Genomic DNA, 25,292 nt, shown 5'->3' on the forward strand with positions numbered 1-25,292 from the left:
GGAAAAGCAAATACCGTCTGCAGAAACTTCTGTTCAGCAAGAAATTTCAAAGAAAACTTTGGAGCTTCTCTCTCCTATGACATTAAGTTATGGTAATTTTAACATATTCCTTTGAGTTTTAAAAGAGAGTAACATGTGCTCTGTAAACAGCTCAGCATTTCCCGGTGGCAGAGGAGAGGTGTTTTTTTGGTACTAGTGATGGAGTTTCCATACACCCTCAGAAAACAGAGAAGGAGATCCTGATGGGGTTTATGTTATAGCAGCAGTGTTGACTCCACTGGTAGCTCACAGAGGAAGAGCAGGAGAATTTGGGGAGGATCTCGCTGGGGGCAAGACCATGGGAAACAGCCACTTGCCCAAAGGATGCCAACACTGAGGTTTCCATGGAGGTATTGGTTTTGAGTCATCTGCCTCAGAGAGGGTAGGAATGGTGGGAAAGTAAGAAAAGATGAAAGAAAAGGATATTTTTATGATGAGTATTGGGACAATCTTTCCTAATAGTTGACGGTATCCTCTGATGAAGTGTGAACAGATCTGTCACTCAAAGCTGAACAGGACAGAGAAGCAGGGAGGGATCCTGCAACTTCAGAGGAAACAATCAAAAGATTGATGGACAAAATGGTGCAGGAGTTTTTCTCCCACTTCTGCCATCTCCAATTTGAAATTGCCTCTAATGCTAAGAAAATTAGAACAGAAACTGGCCAATATTGCAGATGCATTGGGTATGGTCACACATGAGCTGTAACAGGCCATATAATGAATTTCCTCCTGAAATTCTGCAGAGTACATTTTGTATTTTAGTGGTGGAAAACTGGGCTCAGGTTGATTTTTCTCTGAAGGGTAAGAATTTTCTGAGTAACGTTTATCTTCAGGATTTACTACATTTTATAAATGGCTTTGTTCTGTTTTCTTTTCCCAAATAGGAAAATTCACTCTGTAAAAGAAAATTCTTTCAAGATCTAGCCTGAATACAGAAACTACTTTTGTGCAAAGCTGAATATCAACTTAAGAGACAAACTAAAAAAAAACCTCTTGAGGTTATTACATCAATCTCAAAGTTAATAAGCTGGAAGAGAATGCACTTTAGATTTTATATTAACTTCCTTCCGACTGAGAACCATTTTTCCTTGCACTTCAGTTTCCATCTCATTAATTTATTAATAATTAAACACCTGAAAAATAAAAGATCTGTTACTTCTTATGTAACATCAATCTATAGATTTCTAATTAACCAGCCTTAGAGCATGGGGAAGCAACTGTTGCTACTACCATCAAATTTTAGTCACAGAAATGGAGTTTAACTGTTTTTCTGTACCACAACAGAGACCAGAGGCCAACTGAGATTTTTCTTAGCATCTAAGTGCAGCATCTAAGGTCAGAGCCTGGGAGCATCTCCCAGCATCCTGGGCCCAGGTATAATCTCTAGGTAGGTCCTGGTTTGTGGGGCAATGTATCCCCTCCTCTGCTGGTTGGAAAACCTGAGAGCACAGACGGGGAAGGATCCCTCTGTGCTCCCAGCCTGGCTATGGGGGATGCTGCGATGCTCTGTGCTGGGAGGTGAGCAATGGCATGAATACATTGCTCTAGCCTTGGAGATGTCACAGGCCCTGGAGCTCATAGATGAGACAAACAGCAGAAGGCAGTGTGAAAGCATTCGGAGGGGTAAAACGTGCTTTAGGGCACAGAAGGAGCCTGTGATGGTGTCAAAAAGAAACGCACAGTTTTCAAAACCTAGTTTTGCCTGTTTCCAGGATTAAGTTGTCTTTCCAGCTACTCTCCAACACTTCAGAAATCTCCTGTGGTTTGCTGGCAAAGAAGTTGTTAAAGGTATATTTCATCTCATGATCTTGCAAACGCTTTCTGATGTAACTGCCCCCATAAATAATCCCCTACACAAGGAATTGAGAATCACATTCTCAAATTATAGCTCCCAATGCACCAACTGCCTCTGACTAAATAGATCTCAGTCCATGGAAAATATCCCTAGAAACTCTTTCCAGATTGATCAATATGCTTTTTCAGAGTCATTTTAAAAAAATATTTCCTGGCTAACAACTGAAAGGGACAGCCATGTATATAGGGTGAAACTGCAAAAGCTCTTCGGTGATCTCAAATTCTGCCTGCTAGAGTGGTACTGAGGCTCCTCCTGTGGGGATCATGGAGAAATACAAATGATGAAGACACTGGAAGCAAGTAGTAAAAGTGTCTGAGGAGCAGGAGGAGGAACACCAACTGACCAGTGAAGGATGAAGGTCTTAGTAATGAATCATATGATGTCCCTGCCAAAAGTATAAAACAAAACCAGTAACTGTCCTCCCCTTGCTATGAACCTTAAGAAATTGCTGTTTTGCTTCTGAGTAGCTTTTGTCCTCTGTGCTTTTTGTTGGAAGCATTGGCACTGATTCAGGCTGAAATCAGGGTCCTATGGGTTTGGGTCTTTCAGGGGAAAACCAGGCAGGTTAACAACGGCGTTTGAGCTCTAGGAGAGCCCTGACATCGCAGGGTTCCAGAGAGCAGCACAGCATCACTTTGCTGAGGCTCAGGTGTAACTCCTGTCAGCTTTTCTGAGAATGACACCTACTCCGTCCTCCTGGAGAGGACATCCTGCCTTGTCACCATCTTTCCCTGCTCTTAGTTAACTCTTCTCCAAGGGGAGGTTTGCACAGTTACCGATGAGACCTATGCAAAGAAGCTCAGCAGAATTGGCATTTCTCGGTACAGTTGAAAAGCCCAGGCACATGGATTTGTTTGTCAGAGAAACCCATTAATGACAGTGGTGACCCTGTTCCAGATTGGGATTTATCACGAGAGTAGATTTATCATGGGAGTGGAATTACACAGCTAGTCTGACCCCACCTGAACTTCTGTTTAGAAGGTTCAGATCTGGGAATAAAACTTGCAGAGGCACATCTGTGCAGGGCAGGAGAGATAAGGGCATGTCTATGCAGGAATAGAAAGATAAGGGCTGAATGCCAGGAGGGACTTGGGCATCCAAAATTACACTTGGTTGGAATATAAATGTTAACATCCAAAGCTGTCATAATGAAGACTTCCACTCAGCTGCCGCCATCCCTGAGGGTGGGAAGAGCTTCCTAAGTTGCCGGTTGTTATTTGCTCCACTCTCTGAACAGTGATGAGCAACTCGGCCCTAACCTAATTAGCCAAATTATCAAGTCCTTCCTCTGCCAGCCCTAGAGCAGCTTGGTTTGGCAGCTGGACTCCAGCACGCTTCCCATGCACCCGTGTGGTTAGGTCCAACAGCAAATGGAGCCGCAGCTTCTGCTTGTTTCAGACTTCTGCCCAAGGAGATGGTGCCAGTTTGGGACCTCCACTTTCCATAGAGGCTCCGGGCATGGGTAGCCTTCCAGAAATTGGTGATGGGGCTTTGATCCCCTCCTGAAAAAAATGCCATGGAAATGCCTGAACCAGCAGTAATGCTTAGTTTCAGTATCTGCTTTTTTTCTTTCTTTTTTCTTTTTCTTTTCTGTATTTCCAAACCCCAGATATATTTCTCTTTTCAAAATGTGTAAAGTCATGGGGGAAAATGGTGAAGCTTTCTAAGAAACAAAACATTGATTCCATAGAAATACAACATAAACTTACTTAATCCTTTACTTTTCTTTTTCCATCATAGGAGGGATTTTTGTGAAACTATTCCACTTCTAAACTTGTAAAAAATATATAAAAAATTAGAGAGTAAATGCATCATTCATTCTTTGTGGACAACTCACATTTACAAAGCAATGGCAAAAGCTTGTCTGAATTTCCATATACTTAAATTTTACTTTCACAAATCTTATGATGCTTAATTTCTCTGCATTTTTGCTCTGGGCCAGCCAATTTAGCTTGGCATCAGAGGAAGTCAAGAGCCCAAGAGATGAATTTTAATTAGAAGGCAATCAAACCACCAGATGGCTCCCTGATGTCTTAAATCTCCACTTGGGTGAAATAAATTGATTTTTCTTGAAAACAGTGCTAGAGTAAGTTTTAAACAATGCCCCAAAGCTGAAACATAAAGTAGGTTTGCATAGTTGTGAGTATAATTTGTAGGCTTTGAGGCATTTGTCAGAGTGTTTTATTTGTTTAATAAAAAGCGTTGAAGTCTGAATCACTGGTTGCTTTCACACTGTGCCCATGATCTGTTCTCAGTATGACTTTTGTTTAAAAATATTTTTAATGTTTGGTTTTAGTTGTACCAAATTACAGAAAATAAACAAAAAATAAATTAATTCTTCCCCATTCCCCAGTTTCAGTGTTGTGCTGCTTATGAAAGCGGTGGCAGTTTGTGTCTGAATCCCCCCAGTGCTGGTGGGGGTGGGATGGGTATTTCACAGGTAGGGTGATGAGGGCAGGGGGACAAGGTGACCTCCCAGAATCAGTCAACTATGAGCAGAGGTGGAGCACGGTACAGAATCAGGACTGGGAGACAAACTCTGAGCATCATCGGTACACTAAACCAGGAGAGGCCAGGAGGAAACCTTCATCAGAGGGAAGGGGGAGAGCGGCATGGCAGGGAGACCTGGGAGGTTGGTAGTGTCTGACTCACCGTATTGGGACCTGCTGAAATCACTTGTGTCTTATTTTTTCTAGGTGGTTACAGTCATCTTTCCCTGCAGCTGGGGTCCTTTGCAGAGTATTTGTGGGATTACATCTTTCTCCCACATCCCCTCTGTTGCTTGAGGGCCTTAGGGCCAAATTCAAAGCCCATTTGTAGTCAAGGGAGAAAATGCCTGTTAACTGCGGTGATTCAGACCCCAGCATCTCACTGCTTTTTTTAGCATGTATGTCAAAATTTGCCATCTTGCCTTGGATTGATGGCTCATGTGCTGGTGTGGACCAGGTGCCAGCAGGGCTGCAACCTCCTGCCCCCAAGCCACTGCCCTGCAGGGCTTGCATCTGCTGCTGCAAGAAGGAATATCCTAAAACACAGATGACTGTTAGGCAGTGGGTTCAGCTGCCGTATCTGGTTTGGCAGCTCACTCTGAGTGTCTAAATGATCTACATTTTTGTGCCTATAAATAACGACGGCCGCAAAAATCGTGACTATTGTTGAGCCGTCTGTCTCTGGAACAAGCCCAGTCTTGTGATCTAACTGCTCCATCAAGGAGCTCCTGCTTTTTTGCGCGCTCCCTATATATTGTGTTTCAACCTGATCTCCTGCCTGTGCTGCTGGGGGTCCTGGTGTCAGGGTGACCATGAGGGATGCTGCAGAAAGCTGTGTGTCCCAGGGGGGTCCTACACTGCAGGGACAACCCAACTGCAGCTGCAATGCCATTGCCCCTTCCACATCGCTGGACTAGGTTTGTGGTGGTGTCTGCGTCGTGTATATGGGACATACACACCATGGGCATGCGATGGACACATCAGGCTGTCTGAGGCCTAACACCTGGGGTCTCTTGTACTAGACCCTAGGAAGCTGGGAGGTCTGTTCTTGCAAGTTGTGGTGCTCTGGGATATGTTTATTATTCTATAACAATACTGTCAGTCCATTGTATTGTCTTACCTGCCTGAATCCAGAGACACTGCTGTGTGCAGGATGCGTTAGTTCATTAAGATGTTCTTTCTGCTGGGTGACCATGTCCTTAAGGAAGTTGAGCCATGGAAAAAATTGTAATAACACAGCTTGGTTTTGCATCCTCAAACAGGGCTTTGGTCAGCTCTGAATGTCAAGTTCAGCTGGTTTTGTGTCTGAGCTTTCAGCCTTGGGAGGGCTGCGGTGTCAGGCATTGCCTTGCGGGAGGGTTGGGCACTTCCAGCCTCAGCGTTCAGGTGGCAACAATGAACACGAGCACTTAAGGTAGGACATTGCAGCACAACAGCAACTATAAAAAAAACCCAAATCATAAAAATATTGGCTCCATTTTCCCAATAAATAGTTTATTTTAACTGAGTATTATACAGAGGGGCTTTTATCGTACTGGAATAGCACTTTAACAAAAAGCACTTTAACAAGGGGGTTTCAGTTTGGTGCTTAACAGCTACAAGGGGGGAAACATTTGGCATTTCTGTTTTCCTAACCTCCTGAGAACACACCAGCAAGATTCCTTTTAATTGAACCTTTAAACTTTTAATGCAGTCCCTGGACTGATATGCATTTGCCATATGTTTTACTTAGCTGTTAAATGGTTGACTAAGGCCTTTATTTGGCCTGTTAAACTGAATTGATGACATTTTAATATTGCACAGGGAATACCACAGCCAAATAGAAAACAGACATCTGTGGTGCTGAGACGGGTCAATCCTGGCTCTGGGCTGAGCAGCCGGACCAGGGAGCTGAGTTCTTGCAACCCACACAGCATAAATAACATGGCAAGAGCAGGAGACCATTTTCAGCAGTGGCTTTGGATGTGCGTACCTGGTTATAACTCATTATTTAAGAGCTGTCTAAAAGCACTTTATAAATCATCAGTGTGAAATCTGTTTTCCGTACTGGCCTGTAACAAACGGATAAAGTGAATTACTTCTTCCACTGTGTAAATACACCTGGTTTGCCTGCTGGAGAGGCGGACACACTGTCTCTCTGCAAGACCAAACTTGGCTTGGTGATTTTTCAGTTAGTTATAGAAGACATGGGCTAAGATTACCATCTACTAAAAGCATGGTAGGATGAACATATTTCTTAAAGGGATGAATTTGGCTCCCTACAAAGGTTAAGGGAACAATCGATATTCATTTTAATGGACCCTGTCACTGCTGTGTGACATTAACATCAATAAGGCAGTCACCGTGCTGAGTAAGTCGAGTATGGCGCTGAGGGAGTCGAGTTATTTTCTGAGAGGTGACACATTTTCAGAAGGAGGTATGGAAAACACCATGTGGTCTAGGGCACTTTCTGGGAGTTGGAGGTATTGGCTTGAATCCCCGTCTCCTCTTTTCCTGCTGGAGCGGGCAGTGGAGTTTGTACCCCATGTCTTGGGAGCTTTGCTGTTCGCAGTTGGCTGCATGATGGGTCTTCAACTGTTGGCATTGTCAGTACCTGGGTTATCTGAACCACATGTTTGATCATAGACACCTAATTCCCCCTCGAGGGACCTAAGTCCCTTTTTAGATTCATCCTTCAGTGACTTGCCCAAGGTCGTGTAGGAAATCAGTGGCAGAGTAAAGTTAAACACTGCTCCCCTGCCAATGTGCCAGGGGAGGGTTAGGTTGGGTATTAGGAAAAGGTCCTTCCCCCAGAGGGTGGTGGAGCCCTGGAACAGGCTCCCCAGGGAGGCATCACGGCACCAGCCTGGCGATATTCAAGAAGCACTTGGACAAGGCCCTCAGAGACATGGTGTGAATTTGGAGCTGTCCTGTGCAGGGCCAGGAGCTGGACTCGATGGTCTGTGTGGGTCCCTTCCAGCTCAGGGCATTCTGTGATTCTATGAATCTCTTTCCTTGGCCACGCTTTCATGTTTGCAGGGAAGTGCAATGATCCTGTATGTCTCTTGCCTCCCTGCCCCGCAGCATGAGAGACCTGGGGAGAAGAATTGTGGGGCTGTGTGGCAGCACTCACTCTGTGAGTATCAGAAGTAATTACTGCAGTAATATTAATTTCTTTGCCATATCTGGTGTTAATAAGACCTTGTCTGGCGCGTAGGCTGTGCATGTTTACACTCCTGGCGCTTCTCTTTGATCTCTTCCTCAGGACCAGCATAATAGCAGTTTACTGTTTTGAATGCATTGGCTTAGGGAGACTCAGTGCCTCCCTGGCGGTACCCGGACTGAGCGCACTGACTTTTAATATCGTTTCCTGTTTTCAGTCTCAGAATTGCTGTCATGCAGACAACCAGTTGCACAGATTTTTTTGCCCTAATACTTGTGCATCAGTGTGCAGGCTCCAAGGTGCTGGAAGACAACTGCTTGACAAAAACAGGCATCCTACAAAAGCTGTCTTGTGTTATAGGCACATACAAGGCACAGACCCTTTAAAAGCTAGAATAGTGGCATTCTTCAGCTAAGTGCATTGGGCTTCTTGCTCCGTGATGCTCAGATCTTGTCTGTACTGGACAGTGACTGGAGTAGCTACTATAGATAAGTTTTCCACAGATATGATCTGTGCCAGAATAAAAGTCTCTCTGCTCCGGGCTAATTGCTCTGCTATATGAATTGCATCACTACTCGCCATGTCCCTCTTCATAATCTTAGGGTCATTACTGGTCACACTGGCTGGGGGCTTGCTTCCTTGTCAAGCCCTGGATTAACTCTGAGTGAAATGCCCCACTGCTGTAATCAGTGCAACACCACTGGCATGCCTGGGTCTGTCCCACTTGGTATTTGCCCATCACTTGTTGGATGTTATTGGTAAATGCAGGACATTAGGGATCACTGTGCAGCACCAGTGAGCCCTGCAGCGGAAGTACGTATTTCATTTTCGTCCATGAGTTTTTGCAATGTGCTGTGACTACCATATTAGCAAAAAACTCCAAGTATCCAGCCGTTTTCTAAACTCCTTGCTGTTCTTAGTCAGTGTATAAATCACACAGCCCAGAAGGAGAGTGAGGGTTATATCTGCTAGAGCATTGCTGGGGTTTGATGTAATCATTATTTTTGATTTGGGATAGAGGAGGAGCTTTTGAATTTAATTTTCACATAACTGTGTTTATAACATATGCAACAGATGCTAAGGAGCCAGGACTGGAACTGAGGCGTATCCCTATAAAATGTAAAAGGAAGATTAAAAACTTATTTTTTTAAGTCACAGTTGAATCCATGAAATGATGAGGTCATGTTATTTTGTCAGCTGGAATGCCTGGGATCTTATCAGATCCTATGCCGGCCAAATTAAGTAGATGGCAATTAAATGGTAATGATGGGGATTCTCTATGGGAGCTGTTAACGGTGGAAGTTCAGACCAGTTCAGCATTATGTCCATCAGCACAACCCTTTGCATCCCCCAGAAGTGGGATATGGTCCCAACCCAAGTGTGCTGTCTTATAGCTCTTCGATGGCCAGTGTGCGTGGCAGAAAGCAAGGTGCTGGGGTCATGTCCTGCCACGGGCCTGCCCAGGAGCAGCACAGCTGGGCTGGGAGGAGCAGTCCAATGGCTGTAATCTGAAGCTGGTGCAGTTTTACAGCTTGTATTTTTGCTGTTGCTTGGGGCTTGCTCATGAATGGGATGAAACACGGGGGAGTTATATCCTTTATGGTCCCCAAGAGGTAGAGCTCAAGGAAGAATTGTGCCTGGGGCACAGCAAAGAGTAGGAGGCAGCAAGTTTCTTTTGAGGCTTCGGGATGGTCCTCTTGGATGCTTTGGAGGCTGGTGGGGCTTGGGGGAAATGAGGACCGACCATGTCCTCGCTCTTTGCCCACTCTGCTTTGGGGTGGTGCTTCCCAGGAGCTGCCTTTGGGGTGCCACTCCAGGGAGGGGGATTTTTATGGTGCTGTTGTGTGGGATGGAGAGGAGTGTCACTGTGCCCTGCCCCAGCACCGCTGCCATCCTCAGACTGATGGTCTGACCTTGAGAAGATGACCCAGGTGTTTGCTGTGATATAGAGGAGAGTCTTTGAACTGTGCTGTATTGGGCTTTTGGTGGTGGAGTAGCTCCCACAGATTACTGCATCTGAATAAATCTGGTTAGCTTTTCTCAATTTTCCCAGCTGTTTGATTATTTGTTTTACTAATTTTGGCTTTGCTTTTTTTCAAACATCAGCTTTTACAGCTTGTCATTAATTCACCTGTTGAAAAGATATTACAGAAATAGATACAGTGATGGTAACACAAACTCCTAAAACATTGAGCATGAACTATAAGGATTTGCTTGTTGTCATTGGTTTGTTCTTCTGTCTTGAAAATAAAATTACTGTGGAGCTACTTGTGTTGATTAACGAAGATTTAGCTGGAGACTTTAGTTTCTGTGTCAAGGAAACTGTATAAAGTGTTAGAATAGACAGCAGCCTTGGAGCAATAATGTATAAGTGGATATTTATAATCTCTCCCAAGGCCATGAGACAGTCCCAATAAAAAACAGAATGACTGGCTGTTGGCCAGCCTGGTTTGTTAAGACGCAGGAGCAAAAAAATAACAGATATATAAAAAATCTTCTCTCTTTTGCTGGAGTCCTCATTATTAGTGTGAACATGTGTCTGTTTTCGTCTGTGTGATTAGATTCTTGGAAGTCATCTCCATGATGAATTGATGATTTCCATTAGAAACATCTCAATGGCCTGGACTAAATCAGCCACCAGTAACACAATAATTGAAGAATTATTAAAATAAGCCCCGGGCACATTTGTTTTATGTAGGACATTCTGGAAACTTTTTCTTTTGTATGTTAGGCTCCTACTATATCTTTCAACAAATAATTTTCCTCCAGGAAGGGTGGTTTGTTCTGTCAAAAAGCAGTAAACTCAGCTGTTGCACAGAATAAAACCAGTAAATCTGTGGCTGTGGTACCTGGGTTTAGTGCTGGGGCAGCCAACATGGACTGAGCAAGCACAGGGTGTTGGCAGGATCATCCTTGCTGTCCTCTCCATGCCCAGCTGGTTCACTTGTGGCTCCCCAGCATTTTTGGAGGCTGTCCTTTCTGCTGCCCAGTTTTGCCTGGTTACTTCTTTGGCTGCTGGTGGCACCTCATTCTTCCTGTCTCTCACAGGGTGCCATGGACAGCATCTCCTCAAGGAGCTCATCCCATGGTAGTTGAAGAGCAGAAATCATGTGAGCTTTGGTGGTTCACATGCCTGACTTCTGGGTTTTTGTGGAGAATATCAGGAATTAGGACCAGATGCCTTTTTTCCTTTTTTTTTTTTTTTTTTTTAAAAAAAAAGAAAATTACTCTTTTGTACATCATAAATCTTCCCTTGAGGCCGTGAGAGAATATCCGTTGCTGCCCACCCTCCAGCCAAACCACAATAAATCAGCGGGTCCTCCTGGCCCCTGCCGTGCCTTATCTGTGCAAAGAGGGCAGCTTGGAAATTAGCTGTTGCTAATGGGAGAAGGCAGCTGGCGATCTGCAAATAAACATGAAGCTTTAGTCACGAGTGCTGTTCCTGGCCTGTCAGCAATGCACGAGCAGCATCACAAATCATGTCCACTCACAGGCTTCATGAACGGAGCTGGAAAAGAATGGGTAATGCAAAAAAATTGCAATTAATAGGGTAAGTGAGAGGAAAGTCTCAGGTGGGACACAGCAAGGTGTACAGTGGTTTTGGAGCAGTGGGGTTTAGAGCACTGGGTTTGCCATAAACTGCTTTTAACAGCTTTGGTCTGTTTGTGTGTGCCACTCATCCTCACTCACCGTGGCCTGTGCCCCCCGTCCCTGCTTTAGAGATGACTGGGCAAGAGATTAATCAGCTTGTTTATGATCCTGAGGTGTCCAAATTCAACTTCTGTTCCTCCTGGTTCCTTCAGTGATATTACAAACGACCTTGCAGCTCCAGCTGAAACTGAATTTACTGGCTAAAGATAGGATATTGTTCTAAACAGTCACGTAAGTTTTATTTAGCCGAGAATGCATCTGAGCTGTAAGAATTCAGTTTGATGTCTCTTTACATCACTCAGAATTGGAGAAATTCATTCTCTGCTGTGGAAAATGGGGACATTTTGGTTGAACAGTGGTGAGATAAACATAATGAGATGTAGTAGAGTGAAAAAATGGTGTTCAGAAGAGAGTGGTAATTGAAGACTCTATGTTCTATTTAGATTATATCTGATTCAATATTGAAATACAGATGCTTAGTACCGGTCCTGTCCAGGAATGACCAAGTCATTACTGATGCAGATGTAAGTGAAGAAACCCAACATGGCAATTTAAGTTTCCAGATGGAGAACTGGAAATGAGCATCACTGTGTATGCGCTCAGCATCTAGTTATCTCTTCATGGAGGCTGTCAAAGTAGTTGTTGAATATCTTCTTTTTTTTTTTTTTTTTTTGAGAGAGAGAGAGAAACATCAGATAGAAGCAAGAAAAATGAAGTTACCAAAACCTGAAAAGAGTAAGGTTGCTTTAATATGGCTAAAGAATCTGCAGAGAGTGTTGAAAGGGATCCAATGACAGGAGATCGGAAATTATCATCAGAAAAAATCTCAGTATAATTAGTCAGCATGTGTAATTAACCACTGGACAAAGTAGACAAGGGATTGATTAGTGGTATCTTCTAAGTCAAGCCTGGATACACTGCTAAATAATAGTCTTTTTTTCCAGACAGGAGCTATGGATCCGAGGCAAAAATTGTACAATCTTTGTTTTGTCTGGGGTCAGATTAGATTATCATAATGGCTTTAAAATCTATGAATCTGTCATATTTGATTTTAAGTGAGTGAATCAAAAGACTCACTTTATGTAGGTATGCACATTCAGACCAGATTTGAGTGAGTAATTCAATAATTAATTTGATGAGCACAAATACAAGAACATGAGTGTCGTTTTATTGGGTCATACCAAAGATTCATCTCTTCCAGGATTGCTCCTCAGATGACAAATGCTTTTGTCTTAAATCCACCACCTGCTAATTCCATTAGGTCCCCCATTTCTCATCTATCATGTGAAATTATTCCTTATATTTCCCTTTTCCACGTTACATCATTTTCATGATTTTGTAGAGAGTTATCGTATCTCCTCTGTCATCTCTTTTCTTTGTAAATTTGATGTCTCTTTTCATGGAGAAGCTCTCTGGTACTGTTTGTCTTTCATCTCTGCACTTTCCCAAGTTTGACTATACTTTTGGCCAAAACAGCTTCAGGACTTTTTTCCATAAAGGTCATCATGGTGGGATTTGTCTGAATGAACTCAGAGATGGACATTTCTGTACCTCACGCCCTGAAGTGTGCCCTGAGCAGCATCACACCCTAGAAATGCCTCCTTCCTTGCGTTGGCTGAAGGAGGTGAGGGTGGTAGCTCTCATATGGGCGCTTATTCTGTAGACCTACAAGACGGGGTGAGATGAACTTTGTCAAAAATGTTGAAGGTGTGAGTGTACCATGGATACTTAGTGGGACAAATTATTTTCTCCTTTGTACTCAGTTTTTTCCCAAGCCTTCTGCTTGCTTTTTCATGGTCACAGAGCATTTCAGGGAACTGTCCTTGATAACGCCAATGTTTATTTCCTGATTTTTATAGATATTGTATATCCTAAAATTGTTCATGCACCATAAAATGGGGTTTTCCTCGTATTGACTTTAGTTACTTGCAGATTTCTTAAGAAATACTTCATTATAAACAGCAACTAGATTCTTGTGTTTATCAATTCACTGCAAGTTTCTTGACACTCTCAAAAGTTCAAGAGCACATTAATGTCTTTTTAAATGTATATATAGTTGTAGTAACAGCTTAATAAAGGAAGATACCTATATTATTTACAGTTAAGTTGGTCTGTTTGGTTTTAATATCTAGCTCCCAATGACTTGTTTCTACCCACTGCTTGGACAAGTTGATTTTTTGCATCAACGTATCTTGACAAATTGATTGCATTTCTTTCCTTGGTTCAAAATAAATTTTTCTTGGTGTACTTCATCCAGTACAGTAGATATTGTACATCCAGTACTGACTCAAAGTCAGTAGGTATTGTACATCCTACAGAAAAGCTAAAAAAGAAGTAGAATTTATATGAGAGATAAGTGATACATGGGGCTTCAGAGATCTTTCTAAGACAACTATTACCCAATATTATCTTAACATCAGATATTTCCATAATGACGTCTGCCTGCAAACTTACTTGTGAGAAAGCATGTGGAAATCAGACTCAGAAAAAGGAATATACACACAAAAGCAAATTTCTACTGTTATTCACAGAAAAGCTGGGCTGTTTAAGCTCCAGCTAGCAGTGACTTTACTATAATTTTCTGTGGGGTTTTTTGATATTTAGGACCATTTTTAGTGCTGCATTAATCTTATATTTCATAATTGTTTACTCTACATTGCATAATTTACAGTATCTGTTTTCAGTTACACTGGTTCTCATTACTTTTAGATCTGTTCTTCCTAGTTAATGCTGGCAGGACATTGAGGTTGGTTTCCATTGGAAAACAAGTCAAAAGGAAAACAAACCCAACCTCTTAGTGCTGAAACATGACCTACTTTTAAATTGCTGTCAGGTGAGGAATCTCCTCCAGATTTTAACTATCCGCTTATTTCATGGAGAGCTGGAGGAATACAGCAGCAGTTGGAAAATACATTGTTCCAGCCCTCAGACACTGGAAAATGTGTTTTGTGTGGTGGTCTGTGTACAGAGCTCTGCTTTTCTGTTTTCTAGAAACAAAGTGAGAAAGGTTGAGGCAACAAAATCACATGTGTATAAATATATCTATATACAAAATGAGCAAGCCCAATGCTTGGGCTGATTTACTGATATCTCACATAAGGAAATTAATCAATCAGGGAGTAATTACTTCTTTAAAACTAAACTTTTGAGTTATTTAATGCATACTGTGCATATTTGAATGACATTTTAAATGTCATTAACCTGTGGTGAATCGATTGTATGTATGGATTCACATGTGGTGCCATCAAATCGTTGACTGACACAGTGGGCACAGATGAAAGTCACCATTGCTGAACTTCAGCTTTGCCTTTTGGTTTAATGCAAAGCCACGAAGAAAAACAGGCTGAATAACCAAAGTATATGCCCGTTGGTCTTTTTTAAAATGGCAAGGATCATACCTGAGTGTGATCAAGCCGCTAATACTAGATGATTCCATGGCTCTTGTGGAGGTGCCAATCAAACTATAAGAGCTCAGAAGAGTGGAAAACAGATGTGCACATCTTCTGCCCATCGTGGTGTGTAGACCTCAGCAGAACGCTAGAGATGTGAAAGTTTGCTACAATATTCCTCAAGATTTGACTGCATGGTGGTGTTACCAGTGCAGGTTGCTTTACTACAGATATGTGCCTCATAAACAGTGATATCAGCACTGGGGGAGTGTTGCTGTAGCCGGCAGTTCCTAGGTTTCCTCCACACTCTGCTGCCTGGGGGAAAAGCATAGATGGAGGCAGGTGGGCTCCTGGCACTTGAAAGGCTGTCATAAGCTGTCAGTCAGTAAGGTTTAGTCACAAGAGACTTAAAAACTGGAGGTCCTTTGTCATTTGACTGCTACTAGTGCTGTCACACTTTTTACTGCTGATGGAAGCAGAGGAAATTTTGAATACAATGTTGAATATTTGAATATGGAATAAAATTTTGAATAAAACAAGGCAGCATCAACCTCGAAAAATCATGGACCTCAAAAGAGCTCCACAGTAGGGATTCTGTGAAGGAAAATGTTGTCTCCAAAGCTTTTAACTGCCAAACTACATTATATCCCTGAGCTCAGCTTTCCAGAGACTTAACGGTCTTGTCCCAGTGGAAACAGAAGTCCATTCTCCAAAGCACAACCTCACTACAGCTGCTCAGCAAATGTCATGAAACTTTTAATGTAGGGAGAAAATGTTTTAGCTTGCCCAGTTTGGTTCTGAGAGATAATCGTATCATTTTTGCCCAAACTTTTCCAAAACAACGCCTCAGGGTGGGAGGCAGCCCTCTGGTGCAGTCACCATCACAGTGGTGATGAAAGGCTGAGGAACCATCAGCCCTCCAGAGTAAATCCCACTGCAACATTGCTTTGAGCAGTGCTGTCAAAGGAGAGGGTGCTTACACCCACCCATCCCTCTCTACCACATGCACACACCTATAGTCTGGAAAAATAAGCCAAAACTAATTCCTTGTCCTTTCTTTGGTGGCCTTGGAGCATATATTTGTGTTACCATCAGATTTTAAGGTGAGTGATTTAAACCTACAATAACAAGGAAAGTCCTTGCCTTGTTCAGACTGAATATTTTATGATGTGCTGCAAATGAGAAAGCCAGTGCAGTTGTCTGAGATGTACACTGAATAAAGCAGGTCTCTGTAGGACATACAGTATTTCTATAGCAGTATCTGTCCCTGCCTGATTAGCACCTTAGATTATTGGCACAAGGAACATTTTAATCACCTACTTATATTTACAAGAGGTCAGACTGAATAATCATAATATTCCTTTCTGGGTCTAAAATCTATTAATCCGTTTACTTGTTTTCTTTTTATGTGTTATGTCATTTGTACAATGAGATGAGGGCAGTGAATTTATCTTCCCTTTCTAACAGTGAGCTGACCAGGTTTGCTTTCTGGTTCTCACACATTTTCACAGTGTAAAGGAAGTTTAAAGCCGAACAGAAGAGCCCTCCATTAAAAACAAAATAAATTTTTAAAAATGGGAATATTTGTATTATAAGAATTCCTTCATTAGACAAAACTAATACTCAGAGACAGAACTTCCCAGGAATGGTCCCTTCAGTCTTTCAGCTTTCAGCTTCTCATTTATATTGTAGGAAATTGTGAACATGTAACTTCTGATCAGTACGCTGTTCACAGTAATGTAAGTCAGTAAGTGTAATGCTCATCTTTTACCTATTTTTCATATTGGCCTGGCATGTTTCCTGCTCCAAATTTCTGAAATCAGCCCTCTTTTTGCTAGGCATCCCTAGTCTGCAGGTTTAAACAGTGTTGGCAAGTCCCTAGGGATGTCTCTGCCTTTCTGCACTTGTTCATCTGACCCAGCCTGGTGGTGCTTTGATAACTTGTCCAATGGAGGCTGGATCATGGCTTGAACTGCAGTGAAGCATCAGGTGAACTTCATGCGCTTCTGGAGGAAAAAGCCTGCAAGCTCTGAATAGCTTTGATGGGATTCTCTGTGTAAATCCACCGCTGATGAGTTAATCAATAAGATATTTGATAAAGAAGCAATTAAACTGTCAAGCAATAAACACTCCAGAGCAGCACCAACCTGTACTCTAAAAAAGTCAGGAAAGAAAAACATCAATGTTTTGCCAAGTGGCAAAGAAGTCAAAGTGATATTTCAAAGGGTGTTATTTTTCAAACTCCTAAGACAAGCAGAAAGGTTCCTACGCTTGATAACAGTGGGGGATGCAAGGGTGAATAAGCAAAAGCATTTGTCTGTACACACAGATGATACCAGCAAGAGAAAGAAAGGGTAACACGAATACATTAATATCAATATATGACTAACATACTTTTAATTCCAGCATTTATTAATTTTTTTATTCATGTTTTTTTGAGCTGCAGGCTAACATACGTAGGGATATCCCCCACCAGGCAGCCCCACTATGGTGGTGGTCTGGCAGGTACTTGGAAGAGTGATCTGCAACACACAGGTGCAGGTTTCACACTGCTGGCAAAAACGTCAGAAATCCAGAGAGACTGGCTCTTTGTTTATGAGTTTAGGAGTCTTAAATTACATGGGAGGGATTTTTTGGTGCTCATATTTAATCAAAGCATTTCTTTGAAATTTTGCATGTTCTGCTTTCCTGATGGTACTGCAAAGTAATCAATTGCTTCAGAAAAAGGTTGATCGTGGGCTTTCTCCTTCCCTGTATCAGGGGGCTGTTCTCTTTTTGTTTGTTATTTTGGGTCTTTCTTGATGAACCTGATGGTGAAATGGGGTAATGTAAAGTAAAGATGTAATAGTAATGCTGAAATGTCTCCTCATCTCTCCCAAGTTACGTCTGTAAATTAGAAACTACAAAAATATAGTGTAATGACACAGACCAAGAGCCTTAATAACTGTTAAGATGTTGTTACAGTGACCTCTCCTTTGCCTCTAATGAAGATTGTACCGTCTTTCGGTGTCTGTGCAGGGTGTTCAGCCAACAGTGCGCACACACAGAGCCCAAATAATGAGGTAGCTCATCCGTGTACACAAAACCATGGGTGTTTTCAAAGTTTTTTGGAACCTATCCTAAATTGAGACACTCAGTATGGCAGCCTGTGCTGGAGGTTTGGATCTACATTTAAACACCAAATTGGGAAGAAACAAGTGGCAAACCCCACAAATCCAGCCAGGAAAAAAAAAAAAAAGATTTAAAAAGAAACAACGGGCACTGATTCTGTTTTTAACATCTGTCTCTGTTCCCTCCTTCATCTTCATTAGAGCTGGGAAAACTTTCTGTAGTTGACTCCAGACTAGACGACTGTAGGAGTTTATTGCGAACTCCAGCACCAGGCTAGATCCTCTGAAAGATTTGCAGCATCTGCATGATTGATACATGAAGTCTCCGTAAAGAAACACTAGATCTGTCAGGTTTTATCTCAGGAAACCCTGGAACCAGGGTGAAATCTGTGTCTCTCCATTGGAACTGCAGATAATGCTTCTTTTTTCATATGGTCAAGCTGTGTCCTACTGCCCCTCTGCAAAATGGGGTTTGACGGCAATGCATATGTCTTAGTGGGGTAGGGCTTGTGGGACAGGACACAAGCTATACGTCCTGGCTGTTTCTTTGGGATAAGTCTGATTCTCTTTCCTGCAGTAAGAAAATGGAAATTATGTTTATTCTGGCCTTCCTCATGTTGATAATCAGTGACATGAGCTAAAGGCACATAGCCTCAGGTAAAAGATGTAGCAGAAGTGAAACGTATTCATATTTATGGTTGGGTTTTTCTTTTTTTTTATTTTAAACTAAATAAATCTTCTGGTCATTGTTTTGAAAGTGTTCCCCATATTCCTGGAGATAGGCAGAGCACGTGCTGGGGGTGTCCACGTGTGATGTGGACACACAGCTTAGCTCCTTGTCCAAGCGGTGGGCTTTGCCCACAGCCCTTGGTGAATCAGGGGAGAACCACTGTTTGGTGGCTGAGCAGGCACCAAGAGATGGAGCCGCACATGCCTTGCAGGCAGCCCCAGCAGGCATCCATGCAGAAGATGCAGCTGCAGATGCTTTGCTGATTTTTGCCCAGCTCTGAGTCCCCGGGCAGGGGTAATGTTACTGTGGATCACAGCGTGACACTTGAGCTGTTCCCAGGGTTAAATGCTTTTCAAGTAACTGCACTTGGCTACTCTTTCTGTGACTTTTTCTTTGCGGGAAGCTAAGATAGGAATCAGCAGGGGAAAAAGGTTCCTTGTGCTGATGTTTGGAACAGTGTGTCCAGCTCCATGAGCCAGTGCCAGCTGCAAGACAGAAGCAGTCCTCTTCCATTAATGAGAAATATCTCCTACCCTTTCTTTCTGGTCAGAAAATTTTGTCTTAAATTTCTTTAAGATAAAGACCTAATTCTGCTCATACCCTCTGCAGTTTCAACTCTGCCTCCTCTGCCCAGCTCAGAATTGCCATAGAGAGGGCAAAGATGGTGCTGCCATTAAAAAAGAATGTATCCGAGAATAATAAAGACTGGAACAAACAATTTGCAGCAGCCCTTTGTGAGTGCCCGGGTCTGTTCAGAGCAGGATGCCAAGTCCCCTCTCAGCAGGATAGGGAGGGTTGGGATCAAGACCAACTTTAGCTAAACAGGCCGCATGTCCACTGTGAGTTTAGAGCTCAGATGCTCTCCCCCAGCTGCCCTTGCCGGTTTGCTCCTGATACAGCATTGACTTCTGTCAGTCCTTGGGCAGCACACAGGGAGCAGCACTCCCAATAACATTACAGTTGAGTTAACCCAGTTTTGGAGGAGAAAAGCCATATGGACATAAGCTCCATATGGAAAGTAGCTATGGCCTTGGGTGCTGAGTTGCAGAGCTTCCCTGGGAGGCGAACCCCAGCCCTGACACTTTGCCGGAGCAGGGAAAGCCTGTGAGTGCAAACATGTAATACAAATCCCATGTACCATAACACGAATAAATAGAAGCAGGGGTTTCTCAACTCTGCATGTACCTGGGATGCTGCTGACACTGAATAAACAAGTAGCTGCGAACCTACTGGCTGCTCCTCCGGAGTCCTTGGATTAAGCCCTGGTTTGCAATGCAGCATTTAAGAGGTTGCAAATATTTTCCATGTGTTGAAGGAAAATTATAAGCAGATTGAGCCTGGGTACAGTAGATCCACTGGACTAAATTTGACTTAGAAAAGCTTTCTATTAAAGAATGAGGCTTAAGGAGGATGGGGGGTGAGCTGGGATGGGGGAAATTTCATCATTTTAATGAAGTTTTTGTGGAAGTATACTCTCTGCAAACATCGAAGGAGAGAGTCCTTGTGCAGGAAAGCACATGGTGTAAATCAGTACCTACTAAAGCAGTCCATCTCTTGAATATAACAAAAATAACTGTATAAAATTGCAAAACAGCATGCACTGCATTTTCATGGGGAAATGTGCTGTATTCAGTCATATTAATTACTGCGTGGGCTCAATTTTCAGTGCAATCAATCCATGGGAAACAAAAGGGCTGCAGAGGAAATATAAAAAGAGAGTCAGCTAATAGGAGCCAGATTCAATAAAACTGTGTCTGCCTCCAGTGAACAGCGAGGCAGAGGTGTGTCCATGCTCCCTTGGCAAGGCTCACAATGGGTTGGGCAAAAGGTGTAGGGCTGAGAAGGGCTTGGAGCAAAACCCTGTGTATGTATAGATATGTATATATGCATGCATATATATATGAACGAGGAGTACAACTCCTGTTGTGAGAAACTAGCAGAGAAAGGGGTTTAATTCAAGTTTTTCTGTGCGGTGTTCAGGGTGTCATCTCACAGCATGTTGTCGTGTGATGGCACTTCTGCTGGTGCAGCCTCTACCTGCCATACCTCTTTCCCCACTGTGCCGTGAGTTCTGGGCTCTCCAATTCGGTACGGTACCAGGGTGTTTTCCTCGCCCCGCTGTCAGCCCAGCACTGCTGCTCCGGTCCCTCTGCCAGCAGCGAGCAGCAAGCCCCAGGGCTGCCAGTACAGCCAGGGGTCTCCTGGGTGGACTTAAGACCCTGCGTGAACTTCACTTTTACTGCAGAGTTTCGGTTTAATGCCAATAGTTTAGCGAGCTATTTGGTCTGTTTGCCTAGAACTTAATAGGGGGATTATCTGGTTTATTCTTTTTTTTCTACCAAGATTGCTTTTCAATTTCAAAGTTGAATGTGTTCATTTTTAGTGGTAGCCTTCTCTTCCATTCAGGCTCCAAGCTTCCCTAGGAAGTGACTTCATGGCATTATTCAAGCAGATTATTGCTTGGAGTGGCTGTGGCTGAATTACCTAGTGTTCATATAACGACAAGCTCCTACTCCATATGTATTTAATAACTGTAATCATTTATTATTTTCCCTTTATTAGGTTTGTTTTTAAAGAAAGTTTTACTGTGCTATTTATGATATGCTAAGTGGTTCAACTTGCTGAAAAAACATATTGCATACATTTTATTTTTAATAGGTTTTGCTTGTTAAAATGGAAATCTTTTATTTACTCTAGTAGGGCAGCTTTTTTTCTGACAGTTTTATTATTTCAATTACTCAAACATTTCTTTCCTCTTTTGTTTCCCCAGATACTCCTCCAGGGAGTTTTAATGTGTCCATTCTTTATTTAAGATTGGGTTCAGAACGTGTTATTTCTAGCAGGGCAGAGGAAAAGCATAATATAGCAGACTTTAAATAGTAGGATGTCAAGTTTTTATTTTCTTTCCTTTTCGAGTTGTGGTGTCCTTTCCTATCTATGTCATCTGGTGATAAATCGTGCTGATAATCTGTGCACCCTCATCAATAACTCTCTGGGCCATGCTCTGCCTAAAGAGTTTGTGGTTGCTGGTAAACAAAAATACATGTATGAATAAAGTGGGGGGAACCCCTGAGTTCAAGTAAAACTGCTAGAGACCCAGAGTCCTTTAATGAACTAATGCTCTATAGGTACTGGCAGTAACTACTGTATGCGTTTCACTTGCCGGTGGGGAAAGGGGAATGGGACCATTCCTCCAGGACAAAACCCAGGCCTTGGTCAGAGGACTGAAAAGTGAACCCCAAGGGCATATACTAGTAGGGAGCCTTACAACCCCAGTGGGGCATCACCAGCAGGAAGGACAGACCGATTTCACGTATACAAAGTTCGCTGGGGTGGGACAGCGTGGAAGCTCATGTCTGCCCTGCCTGGCTCTTACTGGGGTAGAGTTGTGGTTTCCCTCTGCAAGTGCTACTGAGTCTTTGACCACTCTCTGATTTGTGATGGATTTTATTCTCCATTATATTTATGTCTGGTTTAGTTCTGTTACTTCTCTTCTTTGCCCCTTGCTACTCTTCTGGTCTCTGAGGGAGAGACCAGTCCTTGGACTATGAAGAAATTAAAACCAAATGCTTGCTGGGACAGTGGGGGAGCCCCCAGAGCTCCAGATGGGTGTGTGCTTGGACTGCCTTCTGCCTGGCCATCCTTGAGCAAGGTAGAAAGCATGTTACAAAGCATATCCTCACACTTTTGCATCCCATCATGTTTTCCAGAGTGTCTGGGGGAGAGCTTTTTGACCGCATTGTTGAGAAAGGATTCTACACCGAGAAGGATGCCAGCACCCTGATCCGGCAAGTCCTGGATGCCGTCTATTACCTGCACCGAATGGGCATCGTGCACAGGGACCTCAAGGTATGACTGCAGTGTCTCGGTCCTCTGGGCAGTGTTAATAAAAGTTGCATAATAATGTGAGTCTAACACACGAAAATCCAGCTTCCCTGGGACTGGCTGTTTCAGGAAAGTTTTACCATAAAAGGGATGCTCTGAAGGCTCCATATCCTCCCATCATAATTAGTTTTAATGAGGACTTCACAATCAGTGCTGCTACAATGGAAGTTTTGCACATATAGGGTGGAGGAAAAGTCATTCATTAAGACTCAAAGCACTACATTAAGGCAGGAAACTCATCTCAGCTGGGATATAAGTTCTTACTGCTGTAACGTATCTTGCAGATTTGCTGTGCTATATTTACTTTCACTTAATAATAACTAGTAACAATAAATAGTGTGGGAAAGTGGAATTATTTTCTACCGTGCTATTTGGACTAATGTTTTGGAGACACTGTTGACAACAAGGATTCTTCTAAGGAACATTGTGTGCCAATGTGATTTTTAGATAATTTTCCTTTCAGCTGTACTGTGTTGTCCTATCAAAATCTATCAGGTTTTCTGGCAAAAAAAAAAACCCCAAACATTATTTCTGTATTGTTTCCTTCCTATATCTTAAACTGTCATTAAAATAAGCAGAAAGGTTTGGATTTCACAACAAACAGCTAACCCTCCCCACCTTCACTATCTTAAAGGATAAATTAGCACAAGGCATTAGAAAAGATACAAATGTCAAAAGAAAATTGTGGTTTCAGTTCCTGAGCTAGTTAATTCTATCAACGTTTACTGCCAGAAATTAAGAATTCAGTGAATGAGATAACACCTCTGATTGTGTTTTGGAGGGATGCTCCAAACAGGAGTGGCCTTGGATGTTGATGCCGTGGCCTTGAATTTTCCCCGTGTAAAGACGGTGGAATTTGGCTTAACAGGTTGTATTTCGTAAAGGCTTAATGAACATTAATAGAGTCAAGAGCCACAAAGAAGGGGTTTTTTTCTTTTTTTTTCTTCTTAAAAACATTTTTATTGAATGTATTTTAAAATTAGTTGTATTTTTAATGCAGTCTAATATTAAACTTCATGTTTGCAATTTTTGGCAAGTCCTCTTAGAGAAGATGTAGTGCTGGCAATGTGACCTCACTGTTTTGCCTTAAGATGGATGAAAAATTGTTGTGACGAGAAATACTATTTATTTGCTTTTTATCTCCTCCAGAATTAGTGCTCATGTGAAGTGCTGCATGGAGTAAAATAATTATTCCAAGATGTGATGCAGCCAAAACAGAGCCTGTTACTGGTGTAACCACCAGCACCAAGGTGGAGCAGTGCCCAAGACAGGCAGAAATGGCCTCGTTTTGTGAAAACCGCAACACAGTCTTTTCCTTCTGCCACTCTTTGACTCCAGATGTGAATCTTTTTGCTGGGTAGGGGTTGTTCCCCTAGGATTAGGAGCTTTTCCAGACCTTACTGCTGCAAGGGACTTTCCTCAGTCCCGGATATCTTTGCAAGGAGAAGACATCCTATGATCTTTGCTTCAAAAGATAGACTAGATGAATAGATAGTAGAAATATATTTTTTAAAGTATTGGTTTGGCACATTTTTAAGGCAAAACCTTGAATCCACTGAAGGAAAATATACACTGATGTCCACAAATAATATTTCCTCAGCATTGTGCAGCTTAGTCTGAACAGTTTCAAATAATGAGTTTTCTGAAAGGAGGCACTGCGTAGTCTTCCGTGTCCTACAGTTTTACACGTTGCCCTCAGTTCGCATTCATTCCTGCTCTTGTGCTGAAGTACATAGGAATATTCTTGCATTTATTAGAGTTCCACCACATTTCAGTATGGAAATGTAATTTAGTATTTTAACATGATCAGCTTTCTCTTAAGTTCAATTTGTAGGAAATAATTTCAGGCTTCTTTCTGCAACCAGAGGTTTCGGAGGGAGGTCTGAGTCCTCTTAGTTCACATATTCAATTGTACAAGCACTTAATATTCCTGTCTTTATCATTTAAAGGAAGGCTGTAGCTCTCATTTTAAAACAGATTAATCTTATTTAATAGTTCCTATAATAAAATATGTGATCTGGTAATTGGGAAGTGGATTCATCTACAAATTACTTTCAGAGTTTGTGTAAGGACATGCTGAATTTAGATCAAACCAACCTTCTCCACTGGTATTTTGGGGCAAAATCTAGCTTTTTCTCTTTCTTTCTTTTTTTCTGTAAGTCTTTTTCAGTACCATAAGAGTCGTTAAAATGACTCATAAAATATGGTATATGAGGAACACCTGCTGTGAATTTCTGTTAGCACAAACATACCATGATGGCAAAAACAGGGATATAATAAGGCTCTTTACGATCTCAAAATATCAAGATAAGTGCAAGTTCCAAGCTGCAATCCCCCAAAATGAAACTCTGGGTAAGAATCCACTCTACAAAAATACAACCCTTGAAACATCTATAACAATTATTTATTGTAATTATGTGTTATTCAGGTACCAAAATAGTACTTGCTGTAGTTGGGAAAAACAGATGTGTGCTCCAAGTCGCCGATCTGAATAATGCAGCAGCAGATAACACGAGATGGCAGCAGCTGAAGCCCAGTGAAGTCCAGGATGTGCAAAAGGGCTGAAAGGCTCGAGCAGCCCTGCTTGGCAGAGAGCCACCTTGTTAACACTTTCTGAGTTAACCAGCTTGAAGAACCACAGTTCTTTTAAAAGTTTAAGTTTTAAATGGATAAAGTCAACACTCCCTGGCTTCATGCTGGGGTGGGGAGCCAGAAAGTGCTTTAACTTCCACTGGCAGCTGAATGGGAACCTCAGAGTAGGGTGGAGGCAAAATCAGCCCTGGGTGATTCTTCGTCCCCACTTTCCCCAGAGCAGAAGGTTACAGCGATGGAGGAGGCAAGACAGATGCTGGTGCTGCTGCAGTGCAATTGCTCCTCCTTACAAACCCAAGCCTGGATATGTCCCAAGGAGTCTCATGATCTTGTGTGGCCCCAGCTGCTTCTTACCATTTCCTGGAGCACACAGAGGGCTGATGATAGACAAGATGTGTTGCATGCGGATA

The 25,292-nt window shown here is 42.5% G+C and overlaps 1 protein-coding gene across 5 annotated transcripts in view; it reads left to right on the forward strand.

Annotated features, from left to right (window-relative positions):
- CAMK1D (calcium/calmodulin dependent protein kinase ID) overlaps nt 1–25,292 on the forward strand; it is a 293,586-nt gene that overhangs the window by 222,732 nt on the left and 45,562 nt on the right. For all 5 annotated transcript variants that reach the window (XM_064443201.1, XM_064443194.1, XM_064443209.1 and 2 more), the window contains one exon: nt 22,116–22,254. In XM_064443201.1, the coding sequence (XP_064299271.1) occupies nt 22,116–22,254 (139 nt within the window). The remainder of the gene's footprint in view (nt 1–22,115; nt 22,255–25,292) is intronic.

Source organism: Phalacrocorax carbo, chromosome 1, assembly GCF_963921805.1.
Source record: "Phalacrocorax carbo chromosome 1, bPhaCar2.1, whole genome shotgun sequence".
In the NCBI taxonomy this organism is placed as follows: Eukaryota; Metazoa; Chordata; class Aves; order Suliformes; family Phalacrocoracidae; genus Phalacrocorax; species Phalacrocorax carbo.